General features: G+C 40.2%; 1 protein-coding gene across 13 annotated transcripts in view; it reads right to left on the bottom strand.

Annotated features, from left to right (window-relative positions):
• The window catches only part of RCBTB2 (RCC1 and BTB domain containing protein 2), a 122,082-nt gene that overhangs the window by 89,526 nt on the left and 9,083 nt on the right, over window positions 1-23,473 (bottom strand). For 12 of the 13 annotated variants that reach the window (XM_039519850.1, XM_039519849.1, XM_039519851.1 and 9 more), the window contains exons 2-8: window positions 22,481-22,574; window positions 19,429-19,495; window positions 11,731-11,892; window positions 11,348-11,498; window positions 10,383-10,549; window positions 9,428-9,586; window positions 143-250 (exon numbers count right to left, since the gene is read on the bottom strand). In XM_039519850.1, the coding sequence (XP_039375784.1) occupies window positions 143-250; window positions 9,428-9,586; window positions 10,383-10,549; window positions 11,348-11,498; window positions 11,731-11,892; window positions 19,429-19,470 (789 nt within the window). In that variant the 5' untranslated portion in view covers window positions 19,471-19,495; window positions 22,481-22,574. The remainder of the gene's footprint in view (window positions 1-142; window positions 251-9,427; window positions 9,587-10,382; window positions 10,550-11,347; window positions 11,499-11,730; window positions 11,893-19,428; window positions 19,496-22,480; window positions 22,575-23,473) is intronic. The other variant, XM_039519854.1, reaches the window with a different exon arrangement.

Raw genomic sequence — 23,473 nt, 5'->3', positions numbered from 1 at the left:
TTTTCATTATTACGTTTAGGGCTTTAACCAAACCACTAACACCTTGCCTTCATTGAGTGCAGAATATTCCCTTTAGAATCTGCATTTGCCACATGCTATTTCTTCTGTTCATAAAGGGCTTGACGTGACATAATAAACATACCCGCTGCACACGAATGCCTTGCAAAGCAGCTATTCTACAGGGCGTTGGCTGATTACCACTGCTGCCCAATCCAAGCTGGCCATTACCATTGTAACCCCAGACATAGACCTACAAAAGGAAGATTGAGATTTTAAATTAGTTTACTATGTATTTTCTCCACTTCTCTTGAAAAAAAAATCTATTTTATAGTGCTGTAATGTGCAATTCTCTGCAATGACACCTCCAAAGAAACTCTCTTCATCTAGTGATTTATAAAAATATTTTCGCACATTATATGGCAGGTTGCACCCACAGCTCCTGTTGACAATATCACTATAAAGTGCACTAAAATTCTACCCCTATGTATTCTGTTTGCCCAGTCCAAGTCTTCAAGGAATATATCGTTCAATACTTAGAATTTTTATTACACAGTGGACTACCAATAACTGTTCTGTTCCCTGATATGCAAAGCAAGCTCTGCTTCTAGTTTCCTTTGTCATAGAGCTCATCTCTCGATTAAAAATCAATCCCAAAAGAAAACAAACAAAAATATCTTGAACTGGAAGAAGCAGGTCTTAAACACATGTGATATAGTTTGAGTAAACTATTAAGGATACTATTCTGAATACCTCAAAAAAGCACTTGGGGAACCATATTTCCCTACTCTGCCACCTCTTTAGTGGAAAGTGTTCCATTCATGTTTTATACACTGAACTGCAGATTTGATGAGTTTTAGCACATTAATAAACATAACCTATTTTCAATGGCAACCAATTATGGACAAAGAAAAAAGCATTGTCCCTATGGCATCTGTTTTGAAAAGCTTTTTAGATATTTTCAGGCAAAGTGGAAAAGATCAAACATGAATTAGAAACAAGAGTAAATCCTGCATAAATGGATGTGTAAGATTTTTTTCAGTCTCTTTTACTGAGATCTAAACAAAAACTCCGTAGGGGAAAATGACAGTTGCTCACTTGTAACTAGAGTTCTCAAAGATGGACTCTATGCATTTACGATCTTGGGTAGTATGCTTCATAGCCGTGCCTGTTGCACTTGCACTTGCCTCTTGCACCCCCTCCTTCTCCTCCTCTCATTTTTGTTCCTGAACTTTCTGAGGACAAGAGAGTGTGGTTTTCCAGCCAGCTCAGTTCCTGCACTGCCTCCTCAGATTCAAGAATATAAATTAGGAATTCAAGGAAGACACAAAGGTGAACATGGAGTGGGAATGTGTAGAGTCCAGTTCTATGCACTGTACAATTCTCAAAGAACTTCACTTAAAGGTGAGCAGCCTTCATTTCTTCTTCAAGTACTCTGTATACCTTCCCACTCTTGGGATAGTTTGATAAGCTATACCATTTACTGAGGACACAGCTGGGACACATAGTCCTAATTAAACAGTGTCTTGGGTACTGCCCTAACAATCTGTGTATCAGATCTGGATGCTAAATCAAGAGAAAGCAATGTTTAGTAAATGTGTGTATAGAACTCCCCGTTTCAGCTCTGCAGATGTCAATAATAGAAATATGTCTAAGTCATGCCAAAGAACCTGCCTTAGCCCTAGTGATATGTGTACTAAACTTTACAGGAAGAGAGACAGAGGCTTTGTGGCTCTCCTTAATATACAGTTTAAACCATTAGGCAAGCATTGAGATGAAATAGCCTAGCCTTAACTATTCTCTCTGTAAGATATAAAGAGCTGTAGGGACTACCTAAAGAGAATGCCTCTGACCTTTTAGCATCTAGGATATAGAGTTCTGACTCACTTAAATGCACAAGGTCTGGAAAGGATATTGGTAGACTAATTATTCACTTAAGATTGAAATCAGTTATTACGCTGGGAAGGAATTTAGAATGTGTGTGGAGGATCACTCTGTCCTTGTGGAACCCTGTGAATGGTGGAGACATCATCAAGGTTTGCAGTTTGCTTATACTTCTGGCAGCTATTGTTGCTATAACAAATACTGTCTTGATTGACAGGTGAAACAGTGAACACTCATTCATTGGTTCAAAGGATGGTCTCATAAAGTTGAATAAGGACTAGATTAAAAACCCATGATGGTGGGGGAGTTTCTTGTCTGGTGGACAGATGTTCACTGTACCCTTCATAAATCTCTTAACTGAGTCATGGATAAATTCAGTCTGCTGTCCACTGGAAGGCTGAAATGGCAACTAAGACTTTCAGCAAGGATACCAATAGGTCGAACAGCTTCTGGTGTAGCAAGTATTCAAGTATGGACTGAATTAATGCTGATGATGGAGATATGTTTTTATCTGATGCCCAAAAGACAATTCTTATCCACTGGAGGTCACAGCACTTATGAATAGATTGCTTTCTGGAGTTTAGAAGCATGCATTGCATGCCTGATGAACAAGCATTTCTCGACCATGCTGTTAAAGTATAGTGCTCCAAACTAATCTTAGGTGGAAAGGAAAGGAGACATGGATACAAGCATCATCATGTGGAACCTGAACTTCCTGATGAACGAGTTGAGTTGTCTCAAATCCAGGATGGGCTGCAAGTCCCCCATCCTTCTTCAGTATCAGAAAGTAGCTGGAATAAAATCCCTTGCCTCTGACTTCCTATGGTAGCTCCTCAGTGGCCTGTGAACCTCTGATTTTAGTAGGCTCTCATAAGGGGGGGTCCTTGAATTGAGAGAGACGAGGAGGGTTGGGTGGAGGGATAGAACCAAAACATATTGAGTAATCCTCTTACACTATTTTGAGGATCCACTTGTCCATAGTAATGGTTTCCTAGTAGTTAAAAGAGTGGAAGAGTCAGTCTCCAGAAGGCAGGCAGGGGTAGAAGGCCACACACCGCCCCCTCCACCTAAGCCCCTGCGGCATTCCTGGAGCCCCCCCTCTAGAGCACTGGGAGTGATGTTAAATACCTTTGTGGTTTATTGTATTCAAATTCAATTGTTTGTGTGTTATTGTGAGCCAGGTATAGTACATATTTCCATGGGAAGGGTTAATCTATCTCCTCCAGGAACTGAGAACAGTGGGGAGTGATCAGTCAATGCCACTCAGGTTGTAACATCTCCAGAGAAGCACTCCCTCTTCCTGCCAGAGAGGTTTGCATAAACTAGTTGTGACGTTATCTGATTAAAATATGACCATGCAAACCATTGTTGCTACCACTGTTGTATAATGGCAGCGAATCTTATACAAAGTGTGACACATGGCCAGAAAGGGTTAAGCAGCTTGCAGGCTAAATAACCCAAAACCAACCTTTAAAGTCACATTATAAGAGTATGTGAATGGTAATTAGGGCCGTTCCATGGTAGATACCCTAGAACTTTGAAATGCAAACCTATATTGTTAGACATTAGAGGTGATACTAATTTTATGTGTGTACTCATATTTTGTTAAATGATAGGAACTGTCTGTTTACATGGCTATCTGTCACTATAGCTGTTGATTCAGAGATCAAAAGGGAATATTAATATTTAAATGAATCTTGGGTGAAATAATGTCATTGTCTATATGTCTCTTTAAAGTTTATCATAAACTGCTTAATAGATTAATTACTTTATGTTAATCCATGTAGTTAATTACCGGTGAGGTTTGGGAAACAGAAGGTTACATCAAAAGCCTATTGTTCACCCAGGACTGTATGGTCAAGGAGCTGCTAGAAAAATGTATAAAAAGACCCCTGAGTCCTGATCCTTTTTAATCTCAGATCTGCTTGATGCTTCATGCAGGGGAAGCTTAAGCCCAAGATTGAGATCTCCAGTCCTAACCTGGAATCACCCTGAATATAAACATTGGACTATAACTTATGAACTAATTCTGAAAGAACTCTTTGCAACTACAAAGCTCACCATCTCTACTATGAATCTGAATCTCAAGAATTGTACTCATGTCTGTATGTATACTGATCTTCTAACCAATACTCTCTCTCTTTTCTTTTTAAATAAATTTTAGTTTAGTTAATAAGAATTGGCTGTAAGCGTGTAGTTGGGTAAGATCTGGAATAGTCATTAACTTGGGAGGTAGTGTGTCTGATCCTTTGGGATTGGTAGAACTTTTTTATATGATGAATAAGATGATCAGTAATCCTCATATCTGACCTGTGTGTGACAAAATGGGACTGTCCTTAATGTTTCCTCTGAATACTGTGTGGGTGCCTCAGTTTCCCCTATGCATTTCTTAAGTGTCCAGTGTGCATAAATGGCCAACACTCTGTATCCTGGCAAGAAATGGCTGGGGCCCTTCCCCCCTGCAAGGGAATAGCTAAAGGTGAACAAAGAGATCAGGTGACCTCCGGCCCGGGAAAGAGACAAAGGCCAGAAAGGAGGGGCTGGATGGGGTGGCAATTGGGAGCTGGCTGGGGACAGGAAGTGAGGGCAGATGGGGTTGTCTGCCTTGCTGGGCCCCAGAATGGACCCAGCTGAGGGGTCCTGTTCTCTGTACCTACAAGCTCTGTTTTAGACCGCGTTCCTGTCATCTAATAAACCTCTGTTTTACTGGCTGGCTAAGAGTCATGTCTGTGAAGTTGGGGTGCGTGCAGGACCCTCTGGCTTCCCCAGGACCCCACCTGGATGGACTCACTGTAGGAAGCGCCCAGAAGGGCATATGCTGAATGCTCCAAGGAGAGACCCAGGAAGGTGAAGCCGTGTGAGCTTCTTGCCCTGAAGGCAGTCTGCTCCAAGGGAGAGGAGGCTCCCCAAAGTCCTGACTAGCTTTGTGCAGAGCAGTTCCAGAGCATCGCCTGGGGACTCCGTGACACTTGGGTGTCTAGGTGGAGGCCTAAGGCTGGGTTGCTTTAAGGGAACTGTGTTGTTGGCTTCTGGGTAACCAGTGAGGTATTACAGAAGCTGTTTTGTGCTGGCTTGGTAAATCTAAGTATTGGAATATCTACCACCTTTTGCGGTTGTCTGCCCCATTCTTTGCAGTTCACCGTAACTGAGTAACCTCAGTTGGCTCCCCTGGGACTCTGGTCACACCAGTTAAAACTGGATTCTTCAGGGACCAATAGACAAAGAAAGGATTTTTGAATACAATGCCTACTGGTTAACTGACTCATGGCCTTCTTTCTGATAAAGCAAATAGATAGGACCGTCGGTCCAGAGACAGCCCCAATCCTTAGGGAAGAAATGGGAGCACTTTGGCCTACTGAGGCCCCATAAGACAGTGTTCTTGTTCTGAGCAGAAGGTGTTATGAACTGAAAGCCACAGGAAAACTCCTGGATGGGTTGGAAGGACTGCTCACCTGCCAGAGCCCTTCTTGGAGTTGGGGTGATCTCTGATAAGCTTATTACCATGCAGGTAGGTTCTTTTATTGTTTTTAATATGTTTTCGTTGTATTGCTTTTTAGGAATAAAATGTGCTTCCTTAGAAAGCGCTGTGTGGTAGATTAACCTCTCAGGTAATCACATGTTAACCATCTCTGAAGAGAAGGCAAAAGAAGCTTGCTTAGGCAGCCTGCCTTTTGCTGGGGATATCACAGGGAACTATTCAGCCTGGAAATACCCCAGTCAGAAGGCAGAGAGACTTGTGTCTTTGTCCAAGAGAGGCAATGGCTGGGCAGCTGGAAGCACAGAATGGGTGCCCTTGCTGGACCACAGAGGGGCATATATGGTGGCAGAATGTGCAGGGATCTGTAACCGTGTGAACTGCATAAGTGCCAACATCAGTGAAGCAAGTACCTGAAGGGGGGAAAGCATAGAGTAAAGACTCAATAGTTTTTTTGAGAAAGGAACAGAAAAAAAGACAGATGACAAGATGAATTATAAACAGCTGAAGAAAAAATCAGCTGTCTGGGCTATTCAGATGAAGGCAACTCAACACTGTGGATCAGACCAGAACACAGCTAGTTAATTTGCTGAATTCTAATGACCAGAAGCAGAATAATGGGTTAGGTCTGCAGGGAACTTCCAGCAGGTGAGAAATATCTGGGAATCTACCCCTACAGAGAAACAGGGAAGAAACTGACAGTGGCAGCATCTATGTACCATGAAGGCCAAGTACACCCCTGCAACAGGAGTTGTAGATAGCTCAACAGCTAGAGCAGGAGAGGCTGCAGCTGAAGAGGGACAGAGTGTATCTGGAAATCCAACAGCTTGCAGACTGGGAGCAGCAGCATCAGTAAAGGAAGAGAAAGAGATCCAGTGCCAGTATGAGAAGCGCCAACATCAATATGAAAGAGAAGAAAAGCAGAAGTAGTGCTAGTATGAGGAGAAACAGAAGGACAAGGAACATCAATATCAGCTCGAGATGGAGAAACTTGCCTTCAAATCCTTAATCCAGTAGATAAAGCCATACCTCGTGTAACTCTCCTAGTGGGTGGCACAGACGCCAAATTACTTAGAATAATTGAAAATTAGGCTTGGAAGAGACCTCAGAAGGTCATCTAGTCCAACCCCCTGCTCAAAGCAGGATCAACACCAACTAAATCACCCCAGCCAGGGCTTTGCCAAGCCGAACTTTAAAAACCGATAAGGATGGAGATTCCACCACCTCCCTAGGTAACCCATTCCAGTGCTTCACCACCCTCCTAGTGAAACAGAGTTTCCTAATATCTAACCTAGAACTCCCCCACTGCAACTTGAGACCACTGCTCCTTGTTCTGTCATCTGCCACCACTGAGAACAGCCAAGCTTCATCCCCTTCTGGTAGTTGAAGGCTGCTATCAAATCCGCCCTCACTCTTCTCTTCTGCAGACTAAACAAGCCCAGTTCCCTGAGCCTCTCTTTGTAAATCAGGGGGCTGGGGCATATGACCATTTTCGTTGCCCTCTGCTGGACTTTCCAATTTGTCCACATCCTTTCATCCTTCCTCACTTTAGGGAGGGGGATGACATGGATATATTTCTTATTGCTTTTGAAATGGGGTGTGAACTGAATAAGGTGGGGAAGGAGGACATGGTACAGTAGCTGACTCCAGTACTGTATGGGACAAAGGTCTTGGACATTTTCACCTTTATGGGAAGGGAGGATTACAAAGATTAAAATAATTGTAAACAAGCTTTTCTTACAAAGTTTAAACTGACTCTTCATATGCAGAGGAGAAGGTTTAAGGAAATTCAGAAAAGAAAGGGAAGTGGGTTTTAGCCCAAGAAAGCTTATGCCCAAATAAATTTGTTAGTCTCTAAGGTGCCACAAGTACTCCTCGTTCTTAGAGCTAAGATGACAGTTAAGACCCATGTCGTGAAACACATGAAACACTGCCAGGATGTGTAATGTGGGTTAAAGTTCCTGGTATAAAAGCCTTCACTCTACATGCAGATTTCTGTACAGACCCAGGAAGGACCTGGGATGCTAGTTGCAGGTATATTGTAACGTATTCCATATTGTTTGCTTTTGGGGGAATGATATTGTGGTTTCAAAGCAGAAAGGATAAGTCAGGTCTCCTCTCTTAGTCCCAACGTGGCAAGAGATTGTTTTAGAATGGTAGCCATGTTAGTCTGTATCAGCAAAAAGAATGAGGAGTAACAGAAGAGATTGTGTTAGCCAAAATCCTAATAGGATAGCTGACAGGGATGGATCTCCCCTATCAATATCCAAGAGGAATCAAGTTACTTTCTCAGTGTATGCAAACAAATACCTGAGCAGCAGGATTGATAAGACCTACTGATTTGAAGTGGAATTCTCTTGGTCCTAAAGCCTAGATCAGGGAAATAAGCTCTCTGCCTACCCTTACCAGGCACTCGGGGGAAGTACAGAGCATGGTGAATGCAGTATTTCCATCCAAAAATAGGGACAGTGCAGCAGCTGTGGTATACTGCAAAAACTATGACATCCACCCTAGGATGGGAAATACCCAAGTAGGGTGTAAGACATCTGCTTAGGAGATGACAAAGGTAACTGTTGCCAGGAAGGAGGGGAGACTTTTTCCTGCAATCATTGGTTGACTGATGGTCTGTAAAAATGTAATAGACCCTGAGCAAGGTGGGAGAGGGAATTCTGTTCACCTTGACTCAGCCTGTGGGGAACATTAGGCCTCCCCCATAGGGTGGGGGGAACAATGCTCCTCCCCTTTTCTCCAGAGAAGCAGAGGTTAGGCTACTGAAGTTCCCAGGCAGGTGTGTGTGTGGGGGGGGGGGGGGGGGAAGAGGTAACCTATGAGGAGGTGGGGCAAATAAAAGAATCTGGCAATGACAGAGGTTTGAAAAAAAATCTCCCTCGCCTGACTCTTCTGCTGTGAAAAGCAGCACATGGTTGAGAGTTGCTTCAGAAGGAGCCAGGCCTGATATATTTCTCCCTATGGCCCAAAGAATTGCTTCTTGTAACACCTCCAGGTGAGGAAGCAACCAACCACTTGAATGACAAAGGGACACTATACATACTCTCTAGTAATCGAATGGAAGGTATAAGTGGGAGAACTAGGTCTCAACTGTGCAAGCAACAGGGAGTAACAGGGGAAAAAAGAGCCATATGAAAGCTCAGCCGTACAAGTTCTTAAGATAGAAAATATGCTGGATGGTTATCAGATGACTCTGTATGGATTTCTGAATGGTGTATGCTGACTTACTAGCAGAATGTTCATTATCTGAATAGCTGAAATGGGAAATTATGAAAGGTAACAGCAGAAATGCCTCCAGGAAATAAACCTGTCCAGGCAATAAGTCTATCAGTTTCTTTAAATAGCTCCAAGGATTGCACCCTAGCACATGGTTTGCAGTGTCACTCACTCAAATTAGGCCAAGCCACCCCTCTGTCATGATGGATAGGTGGCCAGACCAAACCTGAGTGGCGCTGAGATCCCATGTTTTAGGAGTGAGGAGTCATGCCCAGCCCCGCGGGACAGGAGCCACCACTGCAGGCTTACTTTCCAACCCCCATATCCCTGCAGCTTCTCCTGCACACCAGTTTTAGGGTTGCGGTGCCAGGCGAAGGGTGCATTTATATATATGTGGATTGCAAAAAAGACAAAATACAGCTGGTGGGTCATCTTAAAAAAGTTAGAGAACCACTGGATTAGAGTCTCAAAAATTAATGTTGGGTTCAAATATTTATTCTTAAAAGAATGTAATTAATTAATTTTAAATGAATTCTTTTCCGTTTACTGCAGAGATTTGTTCTGAAAGGGGTAAATTTAGCTAATTTGGGTAAAGTATCTCTCAGATGATATGTTTATGTGTGTGGTGGGGACAGTGGGAACAAGTATGACAATTTCTGATGAAAACTTTCTTATAACAATACAGATTACCAGATTTTGGAAGTTACAGATTAATATTACTTTTCTCAGCAGTTTTAACTGATAGTGCTTGCAAAGATATATACTATCAACAATTTGTAGCCAATAATGTTGAATAAAATAAAATTCAGTCAGAAAAATTAACTTTAACTTTAAGAACATCCTTACCTCCCCATTTTCTACAACAGCCATTGAACACATCTGTCCACAAGCTATATTAACAGCTATCTTATTTTGTAGGCAGCTGGTAACTCTTCGAGGAATTGGCTGATTAGCTGTTGAACCAGATCCAACCTGTCCTGAATTATTATAGCCCCATGCATACACCTGTTATAGAAGAATCATTAACAGAATAAGACTGTAACATATTACTTTAACCAAATGTCCAAGTTATATAAACGGCACATATTAAAAAAACATACGTTCTAAACGTATGTGGATTACAGGACTGCAGCAATTATTTTCTGTGCATCTAGGAAAGACACAGAAATGTTTGTTTCCTTTTTTATTTTCTTCCAGAAATCTGTCACGCCTTTCAACTCTGATTTCTAATGCTCGACTAGTTAAAAAAAACAAGAAGAAATCCTTCCCTACTATCAAAAATAATGCATCTTGTGGGGTATACTTGTGATTCTTTGTCTACAGAGTTACTGGAAGAAAACAAAATAGGACAAGTAATTGGACACCAACAATACTCAGAGTGTAACAGGACAATACTTTGTACCTCAATGGATTTAGATATTTAATTATGGTGATCCTTCCACATATGCATGGAGTTTAATTTACTGCCAAATTTAATGGTGTGAACAAATTTTCACAGCAGGGCATAGTGAGAGAGGTCACAGATATTTTTAGCCATCCTTTGCAATACCAAGTGCTATTCTTTCATTAGGATCAGCTATCCCATAAGTAACTTCCTGCAATTGTAGGTGGACAAACATTGATAGACCTCAGATCTTCCAATTATTATTATTAAATATTTATATCACAGCAGCACCTAGACGACAGCCAGACCAGGTCCCATTGTGCTAGGCATTGTATGTCTTTCTATTTCTGGCATCCTATATAAATTCCATACAAAGGAAAAACATGGTTTATGCAGATTTATGCTAAGTATTCTCACCTCTCCATCAGATGTTAACACCATGGAATGGTGAGAGCCACAGGCGACTTCAATTACTTTCTTGTTTACCAAGTTAGTAGAGACTTGACAGGGAACTAAACCATGATTTGTTGTACCATTGCCCAGTTGACTATAAGCATTATGGCCCCATGTGTACACTTCTCCTTCTATAATAAAAGTGTGAAAAATCAACTTTAAAACATCTACTTATCTAATGACGATTCATCACAAGATGACAGAAAATGAAAAAGTCAAGTTCAACAATGGTGCACACTTCCTATCTAAGTATTTATATGCCCCCTAGGCTATTAGTCCTGTGTACACAAGAATGCTATTATTCCCCCAGTGTTCAATAAATGTCTAAAAGGGCAATACCAAGAAAATCACTTTAAAAGAAAGTGATAGGAGGTAGTGTGGTCCAGAAGAGAGGACATAGGAATGGGAGTCAGATGAGACCTGAATTCTATTCCTAGCTCTGCCACTTCTGGCCCTGGTCAAGTAATTTGTCTCTGTGCCTTGGTTTTCTCATCAAAAGCAAAATAATGATACTTTCCATTCTTTGTAAAGTACTTTGAGTTCCTCAGATGACACTGTCATTATTTATTAATAAATAATACTATTAAAACATATAAATTAGTAGTAGTAGTAGTATTCTTGAAATATGCATCTCCACCTTGTATCCTTGAAAAGTATATTTTGAAGTGTTTTAGGAGCCAGAGCATCCTATCAGGAAGGTTAAACAAATGTTTGATGTACCACTTCATCAGATATCTATTTGGATATGAACTACAGAATAATTATTAATCCTTCCACAGAATCTATACCCTTGCATTTTCATTAATACTATATCAGTCTAAGAAGCAGGATTGTCCATTTCACTCTCACAACTCAGGTCTCTCACAAATTATCAGGCCAACTGAAGAAGGCACACATTTTAAAAATACAATATTCTCATCACACATTACCTGCAGTAGTAATAACAACATGAGGACCACTTCCATAGCTCAGACAGGCTATCTTTTTGCCACATAAAGTATCCAATTTCTGTGGTTCAATAGTGCTCTGAATGTCGCCTGTTCCCAAACAGCCACTGCAGTTGGTGCCAAGCACAAACACCTGTTATAAAATCTTATTGTTAATGTAGCAAGTTATTTATTACAGTGTAAGATTTACCATTTAAATGAAAAATAATCCATCTAAACTTTCTTTATTCAATAATTAATGTATGATACTTCTCCAGGGTCTATTATCATAATTCTGGCTTCACCACTAATCTATCCTGAATTAATAATGAATCAAATAGTTACCAAATAATATTCCACTAATATACACTTTCTCTGATAATTACCTCATCATTTTCAGTTGCATACAACACTTCATTACCAGCACTGCCAAATACACAGGCTTGACGAATTAACTTCAGTTCTTCTTGAGAGCAGAGAGCAAAAATTGGCCATTTTCCAACATCCAACATCTTCAGGGCTGATAAGAAAGTAGTATGTATCACCTGCTGAGATTAAAAAATGATATCAGATATTTAGAAAAAAGGAAAATGTTCAACTTTATACAATGAAAGGGCTAAATCTAAAGAAAAATTAAACAGTAGATAAGAAAGGGTACTACTTTCTTGCTCAAGCACAAAACAATGTCTTATTTCAAAAGTAGGTTCTGGACGGACAGTGATTAAAAAAGAATCCATACACACCATGATAAAGACCAAAAGAAAAAAATAGAGAAAAGCACCAAATAATGTGTAGACATACTGAGACAATCAGTTCTGTCTCTAGTTTTCCAAAATTTATATTTCTGAAATTAAATTCCCTTGCTTCCAAGAGGGAACAAGAAGTTATTTTTATGGACGTAGCTTGTGCAGCTTAAGTTCAATGTTATGTTTCTTGGACTATGACGAACATAATTAATGGTTTTCCCTTTCAATATGTTATGCATGGTTGAACTGTATTATCTATGACTAATTTAGGCCCTTATTCCACAAACATTTAGATTCTGATCCAAAGCCCACTGAAGTCAATGGAAAGACATTCATTGATTTCAATGGGCTTTGGAGCCTAAGTCTTACTTCAGTGGGACTACACCTGGTTGTAAGAGTTTGCAGGATCTAGCTTTCTTTCCAATGTCTGTACAGCACTAAGAACAATGTTTGTTAGCAGCCACTATTCAGTAAGACACTTAAGAACATGTCTAACTAGAGGCATGACAATAGCCCAACTGTAGTCAATGTAGCTATTTGTCATGAAAGTTAAGCACATGCTTAAGTGCCTTGCTAAATGAAGGTCTAAATAATGGTCATAAGCGCTTGAAAAACTCCATTAAAGGTGAAACTATATGCAGTATATGCTACTGAATAGGGGAATTCACCCATGGCTTGTGGCCCCTTTGTGCCAGCTAATGCATAGGACCCATAAAGGATTTCCCCTGCCCCTCTCCATGGGGAATACATGTGCACAATAGGCCCTGTGCAGGAGCCAGAGCAAACTTTACACCCCCACACACACATAGGAGACTATCACCTGCTGAGGCTCTGGGGGTATTCTGCAAGGACGGGGGAGTGACTAGACCAGATGTGGCCCGTGGGACGTAGTGTGACCACCTCTGGTCTAGAAGATACCATCAGAAATGCTTAGTTTTACAGCTCTCAAACTGTGGATTTGTGTCTCCAGAGATAACATCGCATCGAGCATTGTAAAGTCGAAACCGACATTGTAAAATCAAAACTCGATGACAATTTATAAACATCATAAGTGCCATAAGCAGCGCAGGCGAGGGATGTGCTGGCTGTGGCTTCCCGCAGCCCCCATTGGCCTGGAACGGCAAACCGTGGCCAGAGGGAGCCGTGATTGGCCGAACCTGCCGACGCGGCAGGTAAACAAACTGACCCAGACCGCCAGGGTGCTTACTCTGGCAAGCCGCATGTCAGAGGTTGCCGACACCTGTATTAAGGTTATAACAACCAACAAGAATGCACTTTTATGTAAAAATCCATGATTAAATAGAGTCTTCCTGACTAGTGATTTAAATCAATTTTAATCATGATTTAAATCAATTTGATTTAAATCAAATCAACCCTGATGAAAACCACCAATTTATTTATTTCAAATTCTTAGCTATGACATCTCTGCAATATTTGTAAAGACCTAGTGTTTCAGTTTAGTCTAATCTGGATGTTAGTTACAATTTGTGGCAAACAATAAAACCTTAAGTAATAGCCTAGTTCCACTAAAGTAAATGGCAAAAAAGAGTGAGGATTTCACCTCGTTTCTTATTTTTTTATGTATTAGTTTTTAAATGAGAGAACTTAAATAGATTTCATTTTAAGCCAACAATTCTAAAATAGTCAAATAAAATGTTTTAAAGTAATATGTACTGCATACAAATTAGTCCATCAGAGAGATTAAAATAGCATTCAGTCCTTTATTAAGGGGAGGTAGGCAAGGGAAAGGATTTTATAATAGATATTTTAAAAAACCCACAATTATTACTAAATATTCATTTTTAAACAAGCATTTCAAACCTATTCATCATATAACTCCCCGATTATATACTACAAGATATTAAAAACTTTTTAAAAATTCATAATCCCCATTATGTTACAAAATCTACTGATGAAAAAAGAAAAACTCCTTTAAAAGTCTACCCAAGAACACTCTTGCGCTTGAAAAATATCCAAATTTATTTTCAGGCATCTGAAATAACAAAGGCTTCATTATAATCCTCCTTTGTGGTTTTAGATGTATCTGTTTCAACACTGCTTCAGATCACTAAATATATAATCTATACGAATTTAGTTATCATTTAGACTTCCACATGTAAGTATAAAAAAGTCTTCTGAATAAGGATAAAATCCTGCCATTTAGCACAAGCCAATGACCTCATAACAAATTTGTTGTATAAACTTGCAAACACAAACAACTCTCCACCAAGACTTCCTTCTGAAATAGTGTCTGAACCGCAATCAAATGTCGGGACCGAAAGGCAGAGGAAGTCCACTGTAGCCTGTTACGCCAACATTACTGACACTGTCGCTACCAGCATTCTTCCCATTGGCACCAGACTCAACAGACATTCAGAGGCTGGAACCAGAGTCAACAGTACAAGGTATCTGCCCTCCATACCCTCTACCTAGGAAGGGTCGGAGGCACCCATGCCATCCTGTGCACCAGAGACGGCACCAGAAGAGTCACCTCGGGAGTTGGAGCACTCACAATCCATCATATGCGACCTCTTCTTTGGTGCTCACGGCAGAGAACAATTCCTGCACTTCTTCAGAAAGGCCTGTGCCCCAGAACGGGAAGCAGCAGCACTTTCCAAGCTGGAGGGCAATCTGCAGCCTAAGGAAGTCCTCAGTACTGGGTCAGGCCTCATGGCCTGTTCAAGCAGGTGCTGCTTCAGGCAAAGGTCTTGTGTCACTTGAGTCCTCTTTTTAAAATGACCTACAGATCGAACAGCACTCTTTAAACTTGGCTTTGCCAAGGCAGAGCAAGCACAGCATGTGGGGGTCACTGTTGGGAAGCGCTAATTCACACAAAGTGCAATGCTTGCATCCCAGAGGAGAACTACCGTTACAACTATGCTATAGTCTATAACTTTTACTCTAACACTACTGACTATTAACTATATTCAATAATACTAGGCTTAGAATATAAATTGCAAGATTGTGACGCAACAACCACAGAGAGCTCCGACTACAGCCGACAGTGAGAAGGAACTGAGGGGACTCGGAGCAGCGCCATCTCATATAGCCGGGGAGAGGCTACAGGCATGAGACACAAGCACTGCCCTCTATGGGTACTGCTAGGCAAAAGTCTCTACCTCTGGCACGCGCACACACCTACTTGGAATACACGTCTGCATCTACTCAAAGAAGAACTGATTAAAAGACATTTATTTTTCAATGCACCTCACCTAAAGACATTCACTGAACAGTAAGTAAAAATAATATTGAATGCATCTATAAATAAACACATTGGCCAAATGCCTTCCTCAGTGCTCTGCATTCCTTGTTTGGTACTGTTTAACATTTGTTTATGGACACAAAACCAATGAAATGTTTGTCCAGTTAGGTCAGAATGGTAATACTTCAATGGCAATATTTGGTTGATGTGCAGTTTTTTAGTTTTGTTTGTTTCTTTTTTTAAATTATCACAGACTCTTAAAGTGACTGCTTTTCACAATGTCACCGACTGTTCTCCAAGCTGCATTTGCTGATGTGATGTAGCCTGAAATTCTAAAGAACAGCCAAGATTTACCTCCGTCTGCATACATTTCCTGGCTTTCTCGAAAACAGACACTCTTTTCTTAAAGATTTACAGCAGGGGTCAGCAACCTCTGGCACACGGCTCACCAGGGTAAGCACCCTGGCAGACCGGGCCAGTTTGTTTACCTGCCGTGTCGGCAGGTTCGGCCGATCGCAGTACCCACTGGCCGCGGTTTGCCGTCCCAGGCCAATGCGAGCAGCGGAAAGCGGCGCGGGCAAGGGATGTGCTGGCCGCGGCTTCCTGCCACTACCATAGACCTGGGACGGCCAGTGGGAGCCACGATCGACCAAACCTGCCGTAAACAAACTGGCCCGGCCCACCAGGGTGCTTACCCTGGTGAGCCGCGTGCCAGAGGTTGCCGACCCCTGATTTAGAATCTGTGGTTCAGTTCTCTCCTATCTGCCCAGCTGATGGGTCAGAACAAATAACAGTGTGGTTTTCTTTTCAATAACATCCCTAGTCTAGAGACACTCAAAGATACCCTTATGTAAAAAGTAATGAAAATTACAGCATTTCTTTAACATTACTTACAAAACTAAACATCATACATTATAGGAAACAATGAAAAAAAAAGCATTACCAAAACTGCCCAATAAAAATATTGTTATATTAAAATCCTTGTAAAATATAAAAATAAAGATGCTTTAATACAATTTGCTAACACCCATGAATTAACTACAAATCTGTCTTAGAAATTAACAGATAAGTTCGACCCAGTAAGGGACTGAGATGATATTTGTGGCTCCCTTATTCTCAATTTTTTATCTCCTTACCTTCCATACTCCCCATCAGAGCTGAGTCTAATACTGAAGACAAAACTGATCTAGAAAAATGAACCACCACATAATGTTTGGAAAAGGTATGTATCGAAGTCCAGGTCGTAGCCTTGCAAATCTCAACAGGAACATGTTTAAGTAACACCACAGATGTAGACAGAGATCTCATCGAATGAGCTAACATCCTAGGAGGAGGTTAAATATGAGGATACATCCTGAAAGCCACCTCCAGAGACTCAGGGTGGAGACTGTGGATCCCTTGGATCTGTTCACAATCAAAACAAATAGCCTGTGAGACTTTCCACATGGTTTGATTCTGTCCAGATAAAGCCCCCCTAATGTCCAAAGTGTTGAAGGCAGCATCTTCCTTAAACTGGTGTGGGTTCGGGAAAATAACTTGGGAGATGGATGACTTGGTGGATGTGAAATGCAGAAGTCACGGTAGAAAGGAACTTAAGATGTAGTCATAGTCAAACTTTGTCCTTGAGGAATAGTGTAAAAGGAGTACTGCCACTCCTCGGACTTACGACACAATTGGTTCCTGAATATCGCATCTCAAGTCAAAAACGTCGTAACTCGAATTTCCCATAGGAACAATGTCGCATCAAGCATCGTAAAGTCAAAGCCAACATCATAAAAATCAAAACACGATGACAATTTATAAACATCATAAGTGCCATTCGTCATAACTTAAACGTCGTAAAGTCAAGGACTGCCTGTATCTGCCATTAAATCCCCTGACTCTTCTGGGGGAAAGAGATGGTCACCAAAAAGTTCATTTTCATGGATAGGTGAAGAAGGGTACAAGTGGCCATTGGCTCAAAGGGGGGTTTCGTAAGACAATTAATTATCAAGTTTAGATCCTATACAGGACTGGCCAACCTAACGTAAGAAAAAAGGTTTCTCAGTCCCTTGGATGAACATACACTGAGAATCCCTCAACAGAGGAACAGCAGGCCTTTATAGCCACCAGTGAACCCTGATGGAACTCATAGATAATCCTGAAATTTATCATTCCAACAGATAGTCAAGATTAGCAGAGAGGGAAGAATTAATGGATGAAAATTGTTGTCGGACACACCAGTGTTGAAATCTCTTCCATTCTGAAGGTAAGTACTTTGGGTAGACACTTTCCTGTTGTTTAATACCACGTGTGCAGAACAGGAAGAGTCTATTCCTGAGAACTATTGAGCAGCCAAGCCTTGAAATGAAGAACTCCCAGACTGGAATGGAGAGTCTGACCAGAGATCTGAGAGAGCAGATGGGAAATGGACGGAAGAGTCAACAGTGGAGAGACAGTAAAGTGAATCTAGTAAGGGTTCCAGACGTGTCTGGGCCACATTGGAACCACTAATGTGGTCTTGGCTTTATCTTGCTTAATCTTGTTTACCAATTTGAGAACGAAATATGTTGGCGGAAACACATACAAGAGACCCTTAATTCACGGAACGAAGAAGGCATCTCAAGTGAATGGAGGCTCAATCCTCTGCTCAAGCAGAATTGTTTGTACTTCCTGTTGGTGATGGTGACAAAGAAACCCCGAGGTCAGTAATATGTGACTAAGAATCAGAGTCCAACCCCTATTTGTAATATTGGAAGAAGTGCTTGCTGAGATTGTCATCCATGGTGTTTTGTACACCTGAAAAGTAAGTGGCTGAAATGAGGGTATGATTGGCTATACACCAGTTCCACAGCTTTATTGTTTTGTTACAAAAGAGAAAAGGATCTTCCCCCCCCTTCCCTGACAGGTGATGGAGAACATGCAGCCTATGTTGTCTGTCATGACCTTCACAGATTTTCCCCTTGATTAATGGCAAGAAGTGAACACAAGCATTCCTGACTGCCCGCAGCTCCAAAAGACTGATGTGTAAAAGCGCTTCTTGGGCAGACCATTTGCCCTGAATAGTGTGTCCCCCTAAATGCAACCCCTTCTCCGGTCCAAAAGAGATACATCCGATGTTATGGTGATGATTGGGTAAGGTTAGATGATCAGAAGTATAAAACAAGCCCCTCACACAAAATGAAACATATAAAAAGTATAAAAGTAAATAACTGCACTAACTAAACTTAAAGGCAGAAGCTAAATTTTGAACAATAGAAGCAGGCGTGCTAAATGTTCCATCCCAGACCAAAGTGTTGAGAAGGAACTAGGGGATGGGGAGGTTGCCCGAGCAGCTCTATACATCCTGGATACAGGGCATGAGGTTGTGTAGGACACATGTGCAGGCCATATGAGCATTGCTACCAAAAATCTCCAATCAAAGACGCATGGGTCACATGCACACCTGACATTGAGAACCTACTTGAAGAAGATATTAGCAGAAGGACTCTCTCTGACTGCCCACCCACTGTGCTGTTGAGGAGTTTAAAGACCAACACTGCAAGCACGTCCAAACACTAGGGGAAATTTTATCTTTGTGAACGTAGTTTTCATATTCACTGCTCCACAACCAGTGCAGGCTTGGATCATTCAATACTTCTTCAAACCATCTGATCTTAACAGCCCATATAGAAACTGGCTAGCCCAGTTTTCTTTCTAGGATAGTTAATTTTAAAAATTCACTATTATGCTCCCAAACTTGAATTAAGTGTTTTATTCAGTTTTATACTCCTAGGATGAAAAAAATGGCTGGGGGAAAGTTATCACATCACTGTAGAATAATTAATTCCTACAGATGCGCGTTGCCAAAACACTAGGCCGGAATCAATTAGTGTGGAGCTTCATGATAAATTAAAGTGATTCTGTAGACCAGCGGAACAAGTCAAACTACTTAATGAAAATATACTGCTCCTCTGTTTAACGTTCTCTTGAATCAGATAAGAACATTAACACTTGTGAGAGAAATGCTGCTTATCTAAATTCTTGGTCTTGTGATACTCTCATAACCTTTAGTACAGCACTACTATAATGCAGCCAACTAAACTTCTTTATCTACAAGTAGTGTAGATGACGTGCACAAAATAAACTCATATTCTGCTGTGATGCTCAACTCTGACCTTGCCAGTGACTCCATGGGAAACAGGAGATTCAGCCTCCATATGGACTTAATCCTGTACCACCGGCCTGCAGAGAAATAATTTTGGTTAAAATCAAGATATCATATTCCTCGTGACTATATGTTATAGAATTATCTACATTTTAAGTGTTTTAGTTCAACTAAAATGTGTGTGTTAAGAAGGAGATCAAGGACAGGACAAACTTCTTGGCATTTGGTCTCTAAAATTACGAAGAGGGACCCTGGCCTGCTGCTCTCTCACTGAAAAGTTTTTCAAAACTGCCTGAAATTGGCTTAAGATAACTTTCCAATAAGTTGAGTTGAATATTCTCAGGCTAGTTTTTAGCCCAATGGTGTTTTTTTTTGGGGGGGGGGGGGGGGAGGGGGGATAGTAAAATTTTAAATCTGTTTTTCAGGTATCTGACTCGGAATGGGAAGGAAAAAGTGTATTTAATGCTTAAAGTAATTTTCTAGGTCCTTTATGCACTCTAATAGAAAGAATGAATTTAAAACTTGGCTAATACAAATGCTTAAAGTGATAGTTATGTGCTTTTCTAAAGCTGAATAAAGCTGACCAGGAAACAAAAATATGATGATGTAAAATAGATAGTTTATTGCACATATTATGCCCTGTTTAGCATAACCCCCTCAGATACTGTTCCCTACAGCTCTCCTCTGAAAAGTGACTTTACGGATATAAAATGGCTTTTTGGGTTTCTGATTTTATTGTTTAATGATTCCCTTAACATTTTCTCAGTTTACAAGGACAATCGACAGCTCTGCAAACTCAACCTGGTATCCGAATGTCAAGATATGTGCTTTCCAACTCTTGCATCAACAATAAGAAGAAGATTGTACAGATCGAATGCAGCCTTCAGATAAACTAGTACAACACCCCATCCTCAAATTCTTCCCTTAACTACATATATGCAACCCTCATGCCCTCAGTGAGGTTGTACAGATGGCCAGGCTATTGAAACTGTGTTAAAAATTATTTACTGAACAAGCCAAAAAATAATCTATTTCATTTTCTCAAAGGTGTGCTGATTCTGCTGGTCAGACAGTAATAACAATCTTACTTTTTCCACTACAGAAAGTCAATAGAATTCTGAATAAAAATAGGGAGTAGATCTGCTGAGTAATAAGGTTCCACTTTTACAAATCACTTCTTAGGTGAGTACTACACCTTAAAGAAGGCATCAAAAGAAGCTCTAGAGAGCTAGCTACCTTTCTGCTAAACATACATACTTCTAATTTCAAAATCTGTAAACTAATACACAAGCCAAAGATATACATTTGAAGTGTGTATGGAATCGAATTATATAGTGGTAAAAAAAACTCTATTCTCTCCAGAACAACAAATCCCAAATAAAATTAAAATGGCACAATAACTATTGCTTAGCCATATTACATTTAAGGTATACATCTAACAGCAAATATAAATGCTGTATATGTAAAATGAATGAATTACACCTACTTTGGAAACTATCATTTTGAATTTCTTGATTTTATGCATTTAACATCTCAAACATAATGAGATTAAACATATGTTAAGAGCTTATCTTCATTTGCCCAATGTGACTTTCATCCTATGTTTCATAGGATACTCTATTATTTCCACTTTAGCCTCGTCTCATCTCCCCCTCTCTCCTTTTTCCACTCATAATAGGGTAAAACAGAAGCAGTTAACTTTATGCTTGTCTGCTGGATTTTCCACTGTTTGTATATCACTTAACACAACAGGGCATCTATCCTGATTAGAAACTGCGTGTGCTGCCAATGCACAAACAAACAGTAGTACATTATGTTTGTGAAGGATGCCACATATGTGAACATTTAACTTAAGAACGTGCCTAACTTCAAGCATGCAAGTAGTCACACTGAATCCAATGGGACTACTCAGATGCTTAGAGTAACTTGCTAATTCTGGACCTTATTGGTATTTAGCCTTCCGGTCTTCCAACTCTCCTTAGCAACCCTGGCATATGTCCCACAGGAGACATTTAGGGCTTCCCTAGAATACAGTAAATTTATACTACTGACAGGTTTCCTAAGAGTACAGTCATGAATTATGGATTAGATTTTCCAATTTAAGTGTGAATATGGAACTCTACATTTTGGAAAGGTTAAGAACATAGGACTGGAAGAAACCTCCTGGGTCATCAAGTCCAGACCTCTGCTATCACAGGCAATCCTGTCATATAATCTTACAAACTCAATCTTAAAACTACTTAGGCTGTTTACCCTCATTATTCCTATTGAAAGGCTGTTACAGAACCTTACTTCTTTATATGGTTAAAAACCGTCTTCTAATTTCCACGCTAAATTTATTCATGGACAGCTTATACCCATTTGTTCCTGTGCCAGCATTGCCCTGTAATTTAAACAGCTCTTCTCCCTCCCTGGTGTTTCCCATCCTGATGTATTTATACAGAGCAATAATATCCCCTCAGCTTTTGTTCTGATTGAACTGAAACCTATAAATCAATGCTATTCATCAACTGGATTGGAATATTGTAATTTGATTATGTTTAGAACAAAGCATGGCGCTTTTGTCTTCAAATTCATTTCTATTCATTAGTAAAGGTCCACATACGTTAGGATGATCCATTTCAATTACTATTATTTTAATTCAGTGGAGGAACGAGATTCTCCACTCTCCCGTCTTCTTCATCTTTAAGAGAAGATCAGTGAGGTAGAACACCTTTCAACTCATTTCCAGGAAAAAGGAGTATACAAACTCCTCCCCACCATGCAGAAATTTTTTGTTTACCCTAAATATGTGAGGAAGTTTTACTCTGGGGACAAATTCTGCAAGCTGTTCTGCAAGCCCCTGCACAGAGCCCTCCTGGAGTGCCTTAGGTTCCCCCAACTACAAGGGGGTTGTTCCTTTATCAGAATCCCTTTAGAAAAGTTTAGTGAAAAAAATACACTTTCATATTTGTATGAAAGGTGTTCTTTCTAAAATATTATATTTCAGTGTAACCATTTCATTTGAATCCTTTAAAAAAAGTGTAACATGGAGCCACCACTTTGGTCAAAAATTATTTTACCTGTATATTTTTAAAGTACTACTGATGATCCATCTGTAACCACATGTCTTGTGTGTTCTTAGGAAGTCAGATTTCCAGAGCAAGATTACTGTTGCTGAAAAATAAATACTAAATACTCAAAATAAGACAGAAAAGAAAAAAAATACTTTAATCACATATATATATAATGAATATTCAAGAACCACAGTTACAGCAGAAAAATACAATTTTAGCTGTTGCTGAGATGTTATCAGAGATCCTCATCTACCAAATCTTAAAATATGCATAAAATAATTGAGATCCCTTACTTTAAAACAAGTATCCAGAAAACGTTTGTTTGCATACTAGTTTTTGTTACCTTAAAAGTAACCAACATAAGAGAATGCCTAAAGATGCAGGGAAAAATGATCTATGGTTTAAGATCTAGTCACAATTTAACTTTCAGTTTTCCCAATAAATTATGTAGAACATGAGGGCTGGGAGCAGGAAACAGCAAACTTTATTCTAAAGACTCAGTTCTTAAGTGAACACACCAGCATTTTATTTTAATAGAAACACATATACAAAAAGATGTATTCATATAATATATTTTAGTCTCTCACATAAACACTCCTATCTGGAACCCAACTACAATGTATAATTCCAGAGCCAGCATGTTCTTGTGGACTGATCTTAGGGCTGGCAATTCCTACGTTCTAATCTTGGGTCTGTCCTTGACTCACCATGTGGCCTTAGACAAGTTACTTATGGGCCTTCTACACAACAGATAAGATTGAGTTTGGGTCCCCAAACTCAAAGGTAGTTCCAATTGGGAGCACAGAACACCATTTTACTATATATATTTGACCAGGTCCATTGAGCTAATTTCTATTTGTAATGTAATTTCTATAAATTATCCCTCTACATGTGTTCCTTGTGAGCAGAATTTTTTGATATACTGTTTAGTCTTTCCTCCCACTTGTTTGGAGTGTTTGTGAATCCCACTGATCACACCCAGGTGTCTCTATGGATGGT

Source organism: Mauremys reevesii, linkage group 1 (assembly GCF_016161935.1).
Source record: "Mauremys reevesii isolate NIE-2019 linkage group 1, ASM1616193v1, whole genome shotgun sequence".
Taxonomy (NCBI): domain Eukaryota; kingdom Metazoa; phylum Chordata; order Testudines; family Geoemydidae; genus Mauremys; species Mauremys reevesii.
Note: the sequence above shows the minus strand (reverse complement) of the source record. Positions and strands in the feature narration are given on the sequence as shown.